Raw genomic sequence first — 19,404 nt, 5'->3', positions numbered from 1 at the left:
ATTCTAGCATGAAGAACTTCAAGCTTGTTTCATCCCCTCAACAACTCGTTAATGATTTACATGGATCTAGGGCACATCGGTGGATCAAACCATCCAATTGATAAGAGCTTCGACCTAAACTTCGAGCAGACCCAAACCTTCTACTTGGGTTGTTGTCGGTCCACGATGTCATAATTATAGCTCCTTGACTGTATAAACAAACGACCATTTGTGAATTTGTGTGTTCTCGAAAGGAACGCTTTTTGTAACAGTTGGAGAAGAACGAGAGAGAGAGAGAGAGAGAGAGAGAGAAAGAGAGAGAGAGAGAGAGATTAGTAGGGCTAATGCTTTAAATAAGTCCACTTGAATGAGTTACATAAAAAAGATAATTTTACCTTCACATGTTATGCACGTGCGTGAAATCAAATAGCAATTGATTGACGTCGTTTGGCGGAGGAACCTTTTATGTAATATTGAAATAGACCGACTTTGACCATTTTGTTGAAGTTTGACTTTATGTGCCAATTTCACCATACTATAGGGATCATTTGTGTAATTTTGTCAAAAAAAAATTTATATATATATATATATATATATATATATATATATATATATATATATATATATATATATATATATTGTAGATTAAAGAAAAGTTTTAAAAAAACAACATTATTAACCATTAATAAAAAAGTAACAAAAAGTTGTAGAAACATAAACTTGTAAAAAAAACTAAATTTAAGAAGATTCGTAACAAAAATTTTAAGTTGAACCAAATTTTTAATAAAATTTTAAAATATGGGCAAAAAAGGTAAAATATAAAACAATGGCGGCCTATTCAATATTGAGATAGCAGGTGACCATATAGAAAACATGAGTTGAAAATAACATTTTAGTTCACATGATTTATTTGTTGTAATATTGGTCTCTCGTTCTAATTGTTGCTTATGTTGAATCGTTAAGACTCATCATGTGTCATGCACATGAATGTATTTTGATCTTTTTCTATCTTCCTCTTTGATTCGAGCACATTTCAGATTCATAAGTGTTTGATTAAACACCACCCACTTAGTATTCACCCAATTGAAATAACATATCATTATCATTGATCAACTTCCTTACGACAATGTTGAGCATGTGAAGTAAACGTTTTGAAGTAGACGATCGATTTATACAATGATCATCTTAGTTGTCTAACATGAGTTGAAAATAACATTTTAGTTTACATGATTTATTTGTTGTAATATTGGTCTCTCATTCTAATTGTTGCTTATGTTGAATCGTTAAGACCCATCATGTGTCATGCACATGAATGTATTTTGGTCTTTCTTTATTTTCCTCTTTGATTCAATCACATTTTAGATTCATAAGCGTTTTATTAAACACCACCCGCGTAGTATCCAGCCAATTGAAATAACATATCATTATCATTGATGACAATGTTGAGCAGACGTCGATTTATAATATGACCATCTTATCCATAAATAATGGCCAAACATGTAATTTAGTAAATAGTTTATAAAGAGACAAGACAATAAGAACACATTTTTTCCAAAGAGAGAAATCTATAGTGAAAGTCAACAATCTAAATTTGATTATTTTATACAATAAAAATCAAAAAATTCAAAAGGAAATTATCATGCCCCTTATCCCCAAGTAGCCCAATTAGCTTCACTTCCAACCCTAGGCATTGCTTGTGTGGTCTTTGAATACACATCAACTTTAAATGTAGCACCACACATCACTCCTTCACTATCAACCCTTGATATTGCCTTCATTTTGTTCTTTGGATGCTCAAAGCTCATTAATCCCCCTTCTGTATGATACATGCACCCTATACAACAAACAAAAATCCACAAACATCAATATACATACAATATCAAATCATAATGAAAAGACAAAATTACCCTTTCTTCAAGTAAATTGAAAGTTTTGGAACCCTTACCGGTTGGGAAGGGAGCAAATGACTTGGAGCAGCTAGACTTTATGACCATCAAGTTGTCAGAAATTACAACGGAGCCATCAGCCGCTATGCCCCAAAAAAGCTTCACTCCTCCATCGGCACCCTATTCATCACCACCAATTTGCCATATTAAGTAAAATGTCGAACATGCCCTCTTTATTATTGTAAATAACATGATACATGAGAGAGTATAACTATATAAGTATTGAAAGGACACTTACAAGTGAGACAAAGACAGTTTTAGCCTTGAGATCATAGAGTATAAACCCAAAACTACCCTCCATCTCCCTGAGGACTGAGTGGGCCGGGTATGGGCCACGATCACGAAGAGTTTTGTAAGCTTGGATCACAAACATGGGCTCATTGGCCAGCTTTGTTAGCCCATATTGCTTGTTAAGAGTGCACAAGTTGTCTAGACCTCCCAAAAACATGCAATAGATGTCATCCATGCTACTAAACAACCTGCAAATACATTTCACTAATGTCACAATCGAAAAAAAAGTCGTTCTATAACACTAGAAAGATTTCTTTTTTGTTGTGTCGTGTAGAAAATAAAGGGTTAATGCATGCGTATCTAAGCAACAACTTTTCATTTTTTGCAAATCTTTGTAACAAAATAGTCATTACAAGAAACTGTGGTAACAGGTTGAATGCTTATCTATGCAATTCAAAAATGTTTTGTTTTATTTTTATCAATTTATATGGATACTTAAGGAGTTTATACAACAATATTTCACTTTTTGACTAAGTTATATAACTCATACGAATTATACATGAATTACAACGAATTACAAATAAAATGTTACCTTTTGTCTTTAAATAAATGGCTTTGTGTATATTTAGTATATAAACCAAGTTTTACATAATTTGAATAAAAAAAGGGTACAACTTTATTACAGATAAATGTAACGATGAAAAGGTTACCTTTGTTGGGAAGAAGGATCAAACGCCAAAGAAGCATCATTTCCAAAAGAAAATGAGAGAGAATTGGGATTGGAATTCAAGAAATGGTTCGTAGGATCTTGATTTTGATGATGATATTTGCGTTGTTGATCATGTGATGGACTATTGAGTTCTTTTGGTGCACTCACCAAACTTTTCTTGAAATTGGCCAACATGTTTTTCTTGATAATAAACGAAAGAGATGTAGATTTTTGTATGAAATGAATAGATGATTGTGAATTTTAAAGTGTTTATATGTGAAGGTATTTATAGTCGTAATATTTGGTAGGGGATATGGCAATATTATCCAAAACAAAAAAAATGGATAAGACATGTGACTCGAGATATGGTGGGTCATTTCTTTGATAAAAAGGTAACTTTTTATTTATTTATTTGTTCGGAGTTAAACATAAGAAAATACAACATATTCTTTTAATTTACAGATGTTTATTAATTTCATTGTTGGGGTAATAGTTATAATGATTAAATTAATGATATATAAATATAATTAACTATAATACAAACTTGTTCTTAGTTATTTTATTAATACAAAAAATTTCAATTGAATGTTTTTTTTAAAAAACATAACAATAGAGATATTTAGTTATATAACTATAATTACTATAATTATCAAAAAATCATTTCATTTTTTAAAGAAAGGTAGTACACTTTTGTTTGAGGTGGGGCCAAAGAACAACCAATTCGTCCACGTGAAGGTGACGATGATCCAACTCAATATGTTCATCCTCGTCTTTTTCCTTTTTTTCAACAATTAGTTAATTTTTTATAATTAACAAAAAACTAATATATATGGAAACTAGCTTTTTAAAAAATTTCAATCGGTATTATATTTTAAAAGATAATCGATTTATGTTTTATCTATGGTTACATGCTATTTTAGTTAATAGATCATTTTTTTTTAAAATTTTATATTTTGGAGCTAGATTTTAAATTTTATTAAATATCTTGTTCGAATGCAAAATTTTATTATAAATTCATGCTAAATTTAAGGTTTTTTTACAGATTTATTACTTACAATCTTTTTTAGACTTTTTTATTTATAATTATAAGAGTTTTTTGTAAACTTTTTTCAACTTTTAAATGAAAAAAATATTTTACAATATTTTTGTTAATTTTTTTTCAACTTTTTCATGACCACATATACGTCAACAAACCAATTTTTCTCGACGAATGTATGGCATTTGAATTTGATAAAAGAAAATTTTTCATAAAAATCTCAATATTTTAGATCTGTTTACGAAAAATAATTTCAATTAATTTTCTTTTATAAAAAAATTCGGTAAAATGTTAGGATTTTTCATAAACTGAAAAAGTTTTTTTCCTGGTTCAACCGGTTACATATTAATTTGGAACTATTTTGTAAACTGATCCAAAATATTCGAATTTTTTCATAAACTGAACCGAAATATTAGAACTTTTTTATAAAAAAAATAATTTTTATTTTTATTTTTATTATTTTATTAAAAACACAAATAAATATATTATTTTTTAAATTCGTTATTATTAATATTATTAAATGAATATATGTATAAATACTAAATACATATCTCTCTCTCCCTCTCTTTCTCTCTCTCTCTCTCTCTATATATATATATATATATATATATATATATATATATATATATATATATATATATATATATATATATATATATATATATATATATATATATGAAAAACTCTTTTATATATTTTTACACCATAAGAAACGTTTCAAAGTATTTTTTTTCATTTAAACGTATTTATATGTATTATTAAATACATATATAAAAAATATTTATACTAAATAGATGTATTTTTGGTTACTTTATCTGATCAAATCTTTTGTATAGATCGTGTATGTTAGACATGTTGAGCATGATCGTCTGTCCACCATACTTAAGCATGATGTGATGTTGTACCTTTCTAATCTATAAACAGAAGGGTTAGGAGTTGTTCAAAACTATGTCTTGTACCCTTCATATTATCAATAATAGAAATTGTCTTCTTCACACTTATGTTGTTCATCAATCATTAACTTCAAGTCTTGCAAGCAAGCTTTGTTAAGATACAACAAAGTTGTTTTGTAATGCTTGGTTTCCGGCATGAACCTATTTTCCAATTGTTTATATTTTTTTGGAGACACGACGTGTTGGAAGCCTCAACATGAACTGTCGAGATGACTTTGGCCGCGGCGATAAATGAACAAACACGACGTGTCGAGATGTCTCAACACGGCGTGTTGGCAGCTGGGAAGGAAACCCTAACTTTTAGGGTGTTGCACCCTCTTTAAAGTCCTTAAGTCCCTTGGTTAGCCTCCTTACCAGCCTTCTCTATCCAGAAACTCAAAAATCAAGTATCACCTTCTTTTCTTGAGTGTGTGAGCTTGTGGAGAACCTTGGGTGTTCATTTTTTGGTGCATTTTGAAGGAGCTATAGAAGCTAGGAGTTGCTTGGCTTGGAGAAGAGGCCTTAAATCTAGAACCACCATTTTATTTGCCAAGTTTTTAAGGTATCAAGTTCTCACCATTTTATTTGCCAAGTTTTTAAGGCATCATTGTGTTTTTGGAACATATGATTTCTAGGAAACTCTGATAATGAAAATGTTTTGAAAACTATGTTTTAAACGATTCTAATTTTAAATAATGTTTTAGAAATGATGGTTTTGATAAATACCTCTTTAGTGAATGGGTTGTTTTGAAAGATTAAAATTTGTTGAAAATTTTGGGATGTTACATGTTTATTATTTACTTTATGTTTATGATGTAATTGTTGTTCTTATTATTTTGTTGGAATGTTCTTCATTCTGCATCTTAGAGATGTTTAAGATCTACTAAAAACTTTTATTCTACATATGCTCTATCAGTAATCATTATGCTCTATCAGTAATCATTATCCAGTTCTTTCTCCGCAACTTATAAGTACATTTAAATAAAAAAAATAAAAAAAATAAAAAAATTAATTTTTTTAAGTTCTTTTTTGATATAGATATTTTTTAGATGTATTTAATAATACGTTTAAATGAAATAGAACTTTGAAAACATTTATTAAGATGTAAAAATATATACAAATGTTTTTCATATATATTTATTATATTTATACATATCTTTTATATATAGTATTTTTTTTATATGTATTTAAAATGTATTTATACATGTATTTATTAAATAATATTAATAATAACGAATTTAAAAAAATAATATATTTATTTGCATTTTTAATATAATAATAATAATAATAATAATAATAATAATAATAATAATAATAAAGGTTTTTGCAAAAAAAATCTCAATATTTCGTGTTAGTTTACGAAATAGTCTCAATATTTTGGATCCGTTTACGAAATAGTCCCAAACTAATTTGTTACCGGCTAAACTAGAAAAAATTGTCAAAATGTAACATTTTACCAGTTTTTAGGACTTTTGTAAAAGAAAATTAATTTGTAGCTATTTTGTAAACTGGTCCTAAATAGTGAGTTTTCTGGAGATTTTCCTTTATAAAATAACCCAATATTTAACTCGTTTTATTATTTCCTTTTATTTTAAATCATCTTTGTTATTTCATCAAAGTCAAGTGCCATAAAATCATCGAGAAAATTTGGTTTGTTAATGTATATGAGACAATGCAAAAGTTGGAAAAACTAGACAAAGTTACATAAATGATCCTCGTGGGATCGTGAAATAGACACACGAAACTCAATTTTAAGAAAATGGACAAAGTCGGTCCTCATATTATGTCTATATTATATAAATGGTACCTCATATAGACAACATCAATCAATTCTTGCTTAATGTCCCTTGCGTGCATAACATGTGAGGGTAATAGCATCTTTTTACGTAGCTCATTCATTTGATGCCATTTACTTAACTTAATTACAGCGTGTCATATCACTAGTCATCCTTCACGTTTGTGTTTACCAAGAAAGTTATTTCTTCTTTTTTATTCACCTTCCCCCATGCAAGAACCATGAGTTGAAAACCCTCTCATTTTCCTCAATCTTCATTACATGGTAGCAAAACCCTAATTTTCGATTATCGAACTTAAATGCTTCCAAAAATGTGGAGTCTACACGGTGGATCATCCTCAGATTTTGACTTGAAAGAAGTTTATAGTAAGTCGCCGTTTTTACTTTTCCCTCATATCTATACATGTTGAAAGCATGAGGATGTTGTTTTAATCCTTTTCACTTAAAAAATATAAGTGGATTTTTTAATATCACAATGAAGATCCACCATGGGGTGAGCTCACTCACCCACCATGATGCAAGTACGTGAAGGGCAAAATAGCTTCTTTTGACTATGTCGACATTGAAGAGTTTTTAGTCTATAAATTGAATTCTATGATTAAATAACTAGGGTATACTTTTCTAAAAGGAGAAGTCGTTTATTACTACTATTTGACCCTTGGGTCAAATTTAGATTTCGGGTTGCAAGCTTTAGGTAATGATCAATATGTCATAGTAATGTCAAACTTCATTTTTAACAATAAATAGATGAGTATTTATATTGAACATGATAGGACCACTAGGCACACTTTCTTCATGTTCCTTAATAATTTAATTATTGAGAATATTGTTGAGGAGGGTTTATATGGAATACTTACCAAGAGAAAACGTGAAAGGATTTGTAATAAGAATATAGACATGATGAATTTAACAATTGGTCTTGAATCGTAAGTAGATGTAAACTTGCATCTTGTTCTATTTACTCAAGTCACATAAAGCCAAATAATTTACCCTCTCATTAACATTGTCATTGACCATGTATATGAGTTACAAGATGAGCCAAATATAGGAAATATGCAAACTGATATACATGATGGCATAAACTCTAGAGAGGACTTGGAAGATGAGTATGAGGCATATTTATAGGAAATGGATAATTCAAATTATATTGAAAATCATTTGGAACCTAAAATACATGGAAGTAGTGATGATGAGGATTTATTTTTTTAAAGGTCAAATGTATGTAAAGTAAGGTGAATGTGTAGCATGAGAATTTATAGAATTGCCAGATGTTGTTCAAGAATGTAACCTAGATGTTAATTATGAGACTAGTGACCAAGAAAGTGAATTAGAAGATAATTCTGATGAAGTTCTTGAAGAAGAGCTTGGTAAAGGTATTGGTGTGCAGCAAGATGAGATTAAAGCTCAATTTCATTATGATGATGATTATTTAGTTGTCATAAAAAAGGACATATTCGAAATAGCTCCAGATGAAGATGATCTTGATGGGTTTTGAGTATTCTAACACTCTTATGGTGTACATGCAACCCTATAAACCTTGGATCTATGTTTTCTCTATTATACATGCAAATAAGAACTTTCCAAGGCTTAAATCCTAACTAGCATATTATGAAGCTTTTATACTACACATTACTAGTTAGATGACATACCTTTTGATGTAGCTTGATGTCTTCAAGCTTTAAGAGCTTAGCCCCAATAGTGTGGAAGCCTCAAGTGGAATCACAAATCACCAAAACACCTTGAAAGACTTTAGAGAATATAGATACTTGGTTCTCTCTAGTGAAATCGGTTAGCCCTTCTTAGTGTACCCACACTAGTGCTAATTTCACCAACCAATGACATCTTTATATAGTATGGAGACTAGGGTTAAACCCATGAACTTTCATTTCATATGATCCATGGGTTAAACACTCCATGGACTATCCATGAAAGCTTAGCCCAACCTAAATGAACTTGGCCCATTCCATATATATATATATATATATATATATATATATATATATATATAAGAGTCCATATTTAATTAGTTCATTTTGATCACTTAATTAATTATAAATTAATTCTTGATCAATACTAATTAAATAATATGATTATATATTAATATATTAGAACTTATAATATATTAATATAAATCGTAAATATACTATTCTCAAAAGACTATCCATATAAATTGTGCCGGTGAAGTGCAACCCAAATGGCCCATGTCGGGTCGAGTCAAGTACATACCAAATATAGTTATGGACTTAGACATTAATCCAACAGTCTCCCACTTGGATAGGTCTAAAACTATTATTGAGTATGACTTCAAAACCTAGCTGGCAATCGTAGCTCTTAAAGCCGCTATCGAACTCTGATCTTTTTCAACAAAATTGTCCATTATATAAGGGATCATATATTTCTCCATTCTAGATATCATATGGACTGAGACATGGATTATAATCATTCTCTCTGTCCATTTGTTGTTTCTCGATTTCCGATTCATGACAACTGACTGATTAAACAGATCAAATCAGTCCTGGCTTGGCCAAGCACTCACATGTGTCATCATAAATCATCAAGGGGCCCACAGATACCGCTTTTATCCCGAAGGTAAAAGGAATGGATAAACTTCGACTCATATGGCTTGTTCTACTACTTGTTGAATCATACACAAAGGCACGTTTTATAACACCGAGTTACCGAATGCGTTTTCGTGCAATCAATGTACAATCAACTCATAGTAACATCTCATATCTCTAGCTTTGAAGAATATAAGATATTATCATCCCATGATCACTCGTGATAAAATCCATGAAGTGATTCCAATGAGTGTGGGTTGAATCCAATACTCAGAACTCATGAGAACTCATGAGTTTTGTAGCCCTTTGTCCAACAAATTGGACCTCTACAAGCCAACCCATGACAGTCTTGATTCATATCTACTTCCAACATATGACCGACTGTGGATGGTTTGAATAACTTAGTCATTCCGGAAGAATAACTTAGTTTATTCTGGAAGTCAAAACATGCAAAGTGAAACACAAGAATAAATGAATAAAATATGGTATCAAACCCTATGAATATAAATAAACACGTTTATTTATCACCATACTGATTACTCATTATTCATTGTTTCGGTTTTATCAACTTTATACTTGAATTAAAAACACTAGTTGTCCCATGCTCCAAGCATGTACACTATGTTTTTCTTAAACAATAGTTTTGCCATACACCAAGTATGCACTCTATGTTTGTCTATGATCCTTACTTTGTGAACTCGATCGATTGAACATAACTCCAATGATCATCTTTTCACAGTCCCAAACCCTTACTGCAAATGCAAGAATTCCAAATTCATGCCATTTACTAAAATCTGTTAGATTCTAAACTTATATGCATTGATCCTCTTGTAATGATTATGCATAAATTCACTTGGCAACAATCATTAAAGAGTATTCCAAAGGAGATCAAATCCTTGGAAACATCCTTCTTGCATTAAGTTTTTTAATCTTACACAGATTTATTGAACAACTTCCACCTATGGGATCATTTCCATATTTCCCTTTTGACTATCACTTCTGAACAAGAGTTGCCTCTTTTCAGAATATGTCAATATGGTCCTTCCAATAATTAACACTATACTTCCAACTGTCCTTGAGCAACCAATATTTGGTAAACCTTAGATTGTCCTCGACAATTGCTTAATCATTTTATTCATATCAATTTCTATACCTTTTTCCCTTCTTAATGCCCCAGGCATTTGGAAAAACTTAGAAAGAATGAATATAGCACATGTAATCGATCCTATATCCGAAGCATATGGGACACGATTCATGATTTTTCACATAAAGACTAAACCAGTCTTTTGCTATAATATTTCCATTTCTATTTGCCAAGTTCTCATAATTCAGATTATGAAAAGGGAGGTCGTAATCATAATCGAATTTTAGAATGCAAATAATGAACCCATATATAGAATTTCCTTATGTTGAGCCATTCCAAAATGAAATTCATATATATTATTGACTAAATACGATTAAGATCTCAATCTAAGCTTTTAGATTTTAGATGAAGTATAATTTCCTCTCCCTTAATTATAGCAAAACAACTTTTTCACAATTGAGACCTTTTGTTTTCTATAATTAACATTGCTAACTTGCAACCTTTATCATAATTATCATGCTCCCACTAATGTGATGATTATTAGCATAATACTTATGCTCCCACTAGCTTTGACATGTACTCAGAAATCAGTTGGACTTCTAGGAAAAACAATACTTTATTGACTTTCTTACCAAAGTTCAGATTTCTGATACTAGATTGCCTTGATAAGACTTTATCAGAATCATACACCTCTCTTAGATAGCTCCAGGTGTGTCTAAGCAATTCCAGAACTATGAAAAGGGACGCCGTAATCATAGTCTCAATTGTTTATACCTTTTTCCATTTCTCATAAGTCAATGTTAGTGTGTCAGTTAACCACGCACGCTCCATTAACGACTTTGAGAACTGAAAATATCACAATTGCTATCTACTTAAAATCTACTTAGTGAAAGAGTTTCCTTACCATCATTTTCATGAATCGAAGAGAAACCTTATGACACTTAGATTTTATGGTGTAAGTGTTTCTATCCATGTGAATTTGTCAAAACCAAACTCACAAGACTAGGTTATTGACAACTCCTAACTCATATGGATTGAACTTGTGCAATCTTAACTTCTTGCCACCTGGCAGCTCAAGGATCTGCCATTGCTTCCAAGTAGCTATGCAAATAATTGAGAACATGTAGAACTCAAATGTATAGCCAACTTAAGTGGAATGGGCACAAAAATGTCAACACGATAGGTTATAAACCTCTAGTTGTGTGCTAGTGATGAAATATTGGTTTTATTCTTGATTACTTCTTGAGACCCTTTCAGGATCTTTTAGACTCCCACTTTCTCCTTGACATATAAGACTATCTTGCCAAATATTCAAGAGATAGTGCGGATTCTTTATCAAGACAAACACTTCACACAATTGGCCTAAGTTGGTCTTTGTTTTATTCAAAACATCACAACTTACCAATTTCAAATGTACAAGAGTAGGACACTTTTACTCTTACATTTGACAAGTGTTTTAAACCTTGTTTAAGACATGTCACTCAAGTTACAATCTAAGAGTATAACTCTATGAATTTTTTTGGAATGAAGTATGAATCATCTTCTTGATTTTACCACTTCAAAAATTCATAACTCCTCTTCTTAACTATCAGAATGTACTTAGGATGAATTGTGATAAGGTCTCAAAATCATTAAGATGATCTTAAAACATGATACTAAAGTACTCTCCCAACTTTTCAGATTTGAGAAACTTTTATCCTTCTGCCTAATTTGTTTCTTCTTATTCGTTCTGTCATACACTGAAAATTTTCCAATCCTTCAGAATTATACTTAAGCTTTTAAGTATAATCATATTTACTAAACCTTAGTAAATCATGACGAATAGTCTTATCCATCTTTTGTGGTGGACTTTGACAAGTGCACAAGAAAGTGTACTTGATCCCTTAGTCCTTCTCTTGACTCACACATCCATGTGAACAAGCAGTTAGTCTTAATTTTCCAATGCTCGAAAGTTCTCATTCATCATACTATAAAACTTGCATGATTCCAAGTTTCTATCCATATGAAACTTGGGTGATGAGAATCTTTCCTTATTTGGTAAATTTAGACACTACCACAAATGAAAGAATCAAATTCATATTTCCAATATTGCTATCAATGGAATCATATAAGCAACATCTTTTTTTTTTCAAATGCCATTGTAAGGATATTTTAAAATAAATAAAATTAAAAACTTTTCTTTTATTTTAAAACTTTGCAGAAAAACTAATCCTTACAATGCAAATGTATATGAAAATTTATTGTCATCTATTCCTAAGAAATCTATCATAACTCTTAAGCACCTGCTCAAAATTCTAATCACAGAACCATGCGATTGAAATCCATCTTCGCGATCAGAATCAACATATACTTCCTTTAAGTTTCTTTACTTTTCTTTGATTCTTAAAACATCAACATATGACCCAGCCACATCATGTAATAAGAATCTCCAAGTAGGAACTTAATAGAGTTAGACAATGGACTTTACCTGGAATAAAGTCAAACTTATTGACTTTACCATCCTTAGGTAAGTTTGGCAACTTCGTAACCAAAGACCCTTCCTTTGGCAGTAGAAACATATGGACCCTTAGGTAATAGTACATGGGACTATCTCAGAATTAGCCTTTCTTTTTACCATTTGGTCAACCAAGTTGACTATGGCCAATCCCTTTCCATTGGGAAGAGAATGCATTTCTGGATTTCATGTGTCACTATTGTCCCTGTCCATAAAGTTTTGGGAAGTTTATCTCCTAACCAAATTTGCTATACTAGTACACTAAATCATTTCTGATTTAGCAGCACCAAGAAAATAGATAAGATCATTAAGGGTCTTGTCATAGTCTATTTCATAGGAGTCCCAAAAGAACTCACTATGTGACTTAGAAAGTGATTGAACCACTAACTTTCTCAAGACTTTGACACCCAACTCTCCCAGCTCATGAGTATGTGACTTCATCTCCAAGATGTGATCACACCTAGACCTTGCCTTGCCAATAGGGCTTGAGTGACCTTGAACTTGTGGGTTAGGGAGAATAATTGGAGGAGTTGGAGGAAGTGAAGTTCCAAGATATTTGGGAAGATCATAGATGTCTGAACTAGACATCTTTTGGGAATATTCAAGATAGTTGATCTAAAGTCCTTAATATAACACCCAATATGAAATATTAAGGCTAGGACCCAACAAACTATTTAATAACTTGGAAGAGGGATGTCGTAATCCAAGCTATAGTATATTTGAAGGTAGGTGAATGACGATTCATCAATTTCCACCATGAAAAACGAACTAATTTATTAGGTTTTAATTGGATTTGAAACTCCTAGATCTTTGAGACTCATTGAACTTTCAATGGCATGTTTCAATCTCGAGTGTGCCCTTCAGGTTTTGTGACTGGGATGACGAGGATCACAAAACAGGGTGTGAAGTAACCATGCAAATTACTTGGTACCCTTAAGTGTTTACCCCTCAATCGATGTGCCGATTAACCACACACGCTCCATCGATACTATGATAAACATTAAGTTACCCTTTGCCTACCTTGTTAAATACGAGTTAGTGTGCCGGTTAACCACACACGCTCCACTAACTGACTTAAACAAAGTGCAAAGTGTAATTTCATGGATTAGCACCTTATTCACATTTTTCCTAAGTAACTAAGATTGGGTATTTATAAAAGGTTTGTTAATTAGTATTTATCATTAATACTTTTAATGAAGGGAGAATTATAGTCCTTGTCCTACCCGTTCGGCTAACGACCCTCCACCAGTCAAGGAAGCGGTGGGTGAGAGTGGACACCCATTAAACTGCCATTTTATAGGCAGTAACCTTATACCCCCCTTATAGACCGGCTTCATGAATGAGGCCTACTAACGGTAAGACTGACTTTACTCTTATACATAAATATAAATATTATTAACTTATATTATTATAAAGTATAAGGGTTGAATTTTAATTTTTAAAATTCTAAGGGCTAACTTGGAATTAAAGTATTCATAAGTGAAAACTTTTCAAATTCCAAAACTTGAGGGAAAGTTTTGAAACTATTCAAAACTAATCAATTCTATAACTTATGTGTTTAAAGTAGTTTTAATTAAAAACTCTTCAAGTTCCATAACTTGAGGACAAATTATGGAAGACTTTAAACTAATAAAAGAATGTAACTTTTCTTTATTTTGTAACTTATGAAATTAATTAAGGTTACATTTTATTACTTAATGAAGTGACTCTTGAACCTCCATAACTTGAGGACAAGACTCTTCATTTGTGTAACCATTGCCAACTTTTATGAGTTTTATGAAACTTAAATGTGACCTTTCATGTAACTTGAGGACAGGTTACACAAACACATTTTAGAATCATCTCTTAGATTAAAATGGATTGAAAAACACATGATCAATTAACTTTTCTATTAATCTAAGCAACTCATAAGAACAAGATAATTGGAATCAAACGTTTTCATGTAATTAGCATAACACTTAAACTGATACAAAACATTAATAACTATTGACAATTATCTTTGAAATTGGATTAGCGTGAACATTACCACATCAAAAACAAGTTTATAAGTCCAAAAACATCTTAGGGTAATGTTCCTAGTCCAATTCCAGCCAAAAACCACGAAATTATGCTGTTTGGAGACCAAACTCGTCGAGTTCATGCTCTAATACATGAACTCGTCGAGTTTTCTATCAGAACTCGTCGAGTTTTAGGCTCTGGCAGTTTCTTGGCTTCGAAAAATCTATTTGCATCAAGTATAAGAGAAAGCAAGCCTAGGCTCTGATACCACTGATGAGTTTTGAGCATTCTAACACTCTTATGGTGTACATGCAACCCTATAAACCTTGGATCTATGTTTTCTCTATTATACATGCAAATAAGAACCTTCCAAGGCTTAAATCCTAACTAGTATATTATGAAGCTCTTATAGTACAAAGTACTAGTTAGATGACATCCCTTTTGATGTAGCTTGATGTCTTCAAGCTTTAAGAGCTTAGCCCCAATAGTGTGGAAGCCTCAAGTGGAATCACAAATCACCAAAACACCTTGAAAGACTTTAAAGAATATGGATACTTGGCTCTCTCTAGAGAAATCGACTAGTCCTTCTTAGTGTACCCACACTAGTGCCAATTTCACCAACCAATGACATCTTTATATAGTATGGAGACTAGTGTTAAACCCATGACCTTTCTTTTCATATGATCCATGGGTTAAACACTCCATGGACTATCCATGAAAGCTTAGCCCAACCAAAATAAACTTGGACCATTCCATATATATATATATATATATATATATATATATATATATATATATATATATATATATATATATATATATATATATATATATAAAAGAGTCCATATTTAATTAGTTCATTTTGATCACTGAATTAATTATAAATTAATTCTTGATCAATACTAATTAAATAATATGATTATATATTAATATATTAGAACTTATAATACATTAATATAAATCGTAAATTTAGTATTCTCAAAAGACTATCCATATAAATTGTGTCGGTAAAGTCCAACCCAAATGGACCATGCCGGGTCGGGTCAAGTACATACCAAATATAGTTATGGATTTAGACATTAATCCAACAGATCCAAAGCAAGTAATGGTTTATGATGGTAGGCCTAAAAGGAAAATGATAATAGAATGGATGAAAGGAGTAGACAAAGTAAAAAATTCTCAAGAAAGTACGTGACAATGATTGGTAGCTATAACGCCCTATTTTGAATCGATTCCTAGTTCGAGGCTATGACCCGAAGATCGATTAGCATAAGGCTTAGGGCCGTAGGGAAGAAAAGAATTAGTCTTTTTGGATTTGGTTATTATAGATTGGATGATCCAAGAGTTCGGGCGTGTTTCAGAACCCATGGGTATAATCATAATTTTGTAGTTCGGGCCTTTCGTCACCTTTCTGTGGATATAAAGTTTGTTAGAAACAGACTTAAGACGAAGGAGTTATGTCCAAATGAAATTTAAAGGGTTTTGGAGCTTCATCGAGTACGCGGGGCGTACTCGCTGTGTATGCAGGGCGTAGTGGTTGGATGGATCGAGAAGGCCTGTTGAGTACGTCGAGCGTACTAAGGGGTACGCAAGGCATACTCCCTTCCGATGAAAACCCTTGTTTTTTTGGTCTTGAGCCTATTTAAGCCTCATTTGTTCTTGAGCCTTGTCCCTTATCAGCCTCTAAGCCTCCAAAACCCTAATATTCGACCCTTAGCCACCATCTTGGAGTTATTAAGCTTTTGTGAGGAATATTGGAGTGTTTTGTGCATTTTGAACAAATGGAAGGTTGTTGAGGGATCATAACTTGTAGTGGGGCTTGTACATACATAAGTTTCTCATCTTTTTCAATCTATTGAAGGTAAAAATCTCTCATTTTGGCATCTCTTTGGTTAGATCTTATTTGGTGTGGTTTATGGAAAATTTTGATCCTTTTGGTTTGTCTTTATGAGGTTGATCTTGTCCCAGGAGTTTGGACACTAGATGTGGACGTTTTAGGTGTCCCAAATGCATAAAAATGTGATCATGATAGTTGATATCAACCCATGCATGTGTATTAGCCTCTTTGTTGAAGTTGTCAAATAAAACCTTGGATTTGGGACCCATTGAGCCATGCAAAACCTCAAAGTTAACAACTTTATGGATTAAGGCATGATATGGATCTAGATCTGAGCATTTGATGTTTTGGCTTAAGAAATTAAAACCTTTTCTAAGTGGAATGTGGGCAGGGTGAGTACATGGGGCGTACTCAGTCTGTTCGATTTTCTTGATGCATTGACTTTTTTACCTTGGACCATTGACCAGAAGTTAACCAGGGTTAACCATTAGATATTATGGGCCTTTTAGGATATTAGGCCCTCTCAGTTGGGCCAATTATGCGTTTTTGGCCGAATTTGGATATTTGGGCCTTGTAGTGTCATTTAAGGGATTTGGGGTTATGATGATATTGGATTGGTCTTTAGAGTTTGGTAAAGTAAGGAAAGGGGTAAAATGGACTTTTACCCTGAAGGCTTGGTCATTAGACTAGAACTCGTGTTTGGTTAGGAATCAATTATTGATAAAATATTATTTGATGATCCTAGTGCGAGGTTTTCCGGTAGCAGCAGTTCGAGTGCTTGGTTATCTAAGGTTGAGGTGATTTTTCCTCATTGTGCTTTCGGGTCCAAGGCTGGCCCATTGGATTATTATCCTAGTTTATCATATGTTGGTATTTTGTAGTGATTTGTTAGATCTATATCCTGGTATATAAGATGATGCTATGCTTAGTGATTGATAAATCTGCCCGATTGTCTATTGACTGGGGATATGTTTACATGTTATATATGTCGACGTAGTGTGGTTGGGTTGAGACTGTACTGCATCGTGCTACTAGTGAAAAAAACCCAATAATGTTATATCGATATATTGTTATGGTTTACTGGGATTATATATGTTTATATGTTATGTATATGTCGACATGTTATGTGTGGTTGGTTTGAGGAGGACCAGTCAGTCTGAAGGCCCAAAGAACGGTCCAGATAGGCTGAAGGCCTGGTGAGGCGGTCTGGTCGTGCTGAATGTTTTGTGAGCTATCTGGATAGTCTGTAGGCCTATGAGGCAGTCCAGTCAAGCTGAAGGCTCTGTATTCATGATGTTTGTTTGTATGTGTTATCTATTTGTGTGGTGGTATTTCGGGGGAACTCATTTGAAAGTTCCTAAGATCAAACAAATTATCAAACAATGACTATAAACAAGAACAACGAGGATTCACAAAGATAAACTTTCACTAAGAATGATAATCTCACAAAGAGATTATCGAATGCACAAAGAGGCTATTAGGGTTTGTGAAAGATTCACCTTTTACAAACTTCTACAAAAGACTATATAGAACTAATCTAGGCAATCCCTACAAATCATGGATATACCAACTAACTAATATACGAAAACTATGGAAACTAGATAAGTACAAAATCTGTTACAAAATGCTGAATATGAAACTATACACTGAACAATTAATACGCTGACGCTAAGTGATCAGTTTCAAACATCATCATAGTATAAGGTTCGACCTTACAATCTCCCCCAATATGATGATGTTCAAAACCAGCTAGACTTGAACACCCCTAGACAAAAATTCTTCATACTCAGCTTCAGCTTCTACTTTCACTGGCCAGTAAGGACTATCTAGCAGCTCTTGTCTTCTATTCAGTAACTCCATAGCAATCAGTATATGAAACTCTCCAGAGAGATCTCGATGACTCATGCACATTTGTCTTAAACCAACAAGATGTTCTGTTGGAGCCCTTGGAATCTCTGCAGTACGCTGAAAACATATTTTCCTATTCTTATCAAGATAAAACATTCCATGTTCAGGAATAGAGATGAATTGATGTTGAACCGGCTCAACACCAATAGGAAGATAGTTGTTTATTTCTTCAGCACCAAAATTTAAAACCAATACATCTTCACCATCAACTTGAAATCTAGTTCTTCTGATTCTTGGAACTGAGGAACTTGGGCCTTGCTGCTGAGGATGCTCTGTAGGAACAAGATCAAGACGCTGAACTTTCTTGATCAGTAACTGAAGAGCACAAGTCAGTTCTGAAGAAAGAGCTGAAGTTTGCTTGGATGCCAACTCGAGCAATTCCACCCATTCAGAGTATCCGTATCTAATCATCTCATCTCTCTTTATAACTTTAGTGTACGGATGTTGAGGACCTTGACGAGTGATCAACAAAGTAAGCATTTTCTCGTCATGAGGTTTTGAGGTTTTAACTTTGATGATCTTGTAATTGCTTACTCTTCGTTTGAAAACATCTTGAAACCTTTTGCGATCGATCCTGTCAAGAACACTATCAGTCCTTGACTTACTGCTACTGGAAGGAGGCTGTGAAGATTTAGTTTTGGATTGATATTCTGGAAACCTTTGCATTTGAGCTTCAAAGGATCCCATTGCCTGAAGTTTTTGCTGAATGAGGGATTCATCAGCTTGAGCAACATTCTTTAGAAGCTGAGCTTTATTGGCTTCATCAAGGATTTGCTTAACTTGATCAGGGGTCATATTCCATTCAGCTGCTAGATTTGATATGCTGACAATGGACTTATGTTTCTTGCTAGGAGAAGTGTCAGCATGTGAATCAGATGATTCAGTATCTGCTGCCTT

The 19,404-nt window shown here is 32.5% G+C and overlaps 1 protein-coding gene across 1 annotated transcript; it reads right to left on the bottom strand.

Annotated features, from left to right (window-relative positions):
• Positions 1–1,409: 1,409 nt before the first annotated feature.
• Positions 1,410–3,131, bottom strand: LOC145046196 (stem-specific protein TSJT1-like). Its single transcript, XM_078994499.1, has 4 exons — positions 2,867–3,131; positions 2,164–2,404; positions 1,925–2,045; positions 1,410–1,813 (listed from the first exon to the last, which is right to left on the bottom strand). The coding sequence occupies exons 1-4, from the start codon at positions 3,058–3,060 to the stop codon at positions 1,626–1,628; spliced, it is 744 nt and encodes a 247-aa protein (XP_078850625.1). The 5' UTR covers positions 3,061–3,131; the 3' UTR covers positions 1,410–1,625.
• Positions 3,132–19,404: the final 16,273 nt, after the last annotated feature.

This window comes from Lactuca saligna, chromosome 1, assembly GCF_052625555.1.
Source record: "Lactuca saligna cultivar CGN05327 chromosome 1, ASM5262555v1, whole genome shotgun sequence".
NCBI classification, from domain to species: Eukaryota; Viridiplantae; Streptophyta; class Magnoliopsida; order Asterales; family Asteraceae; genus Lactuca; species Lactuca saligna.
Note: the sequence above shows the minus strand (reverse complement) of the source record. Positions and strands in the feature narration are given on the sequence as shown.

What these genes read in the sequence shown, in the direction of transcription:
- LOC145046196 (XM_078994499.1), bottom strand. Translation starts at nt 3,060, where the DNA reads ATGTTGGCCAATTTCAAGAAAAGTTTGGTGAGTGCACCAAAAGAACTC. An exon ending in GATCCTTCTTCCCAACAAAG is followed by an intron (nt 2,405 to 2,866) that starts GTAACCTTTTCA and finishes ATGTATTTGCAG; the next exon opens with GTTGTTTAGTAGCATGGATG. An exon ending in ATTTGCTCCCTTCCCAACCG is followed by an intron (nt 1,814 to 1,924) that starts GTAAGGGTTCCA and finishes TTTGTTGTATAG; the next exon opens with GGTGCATGTATCATACAGAA.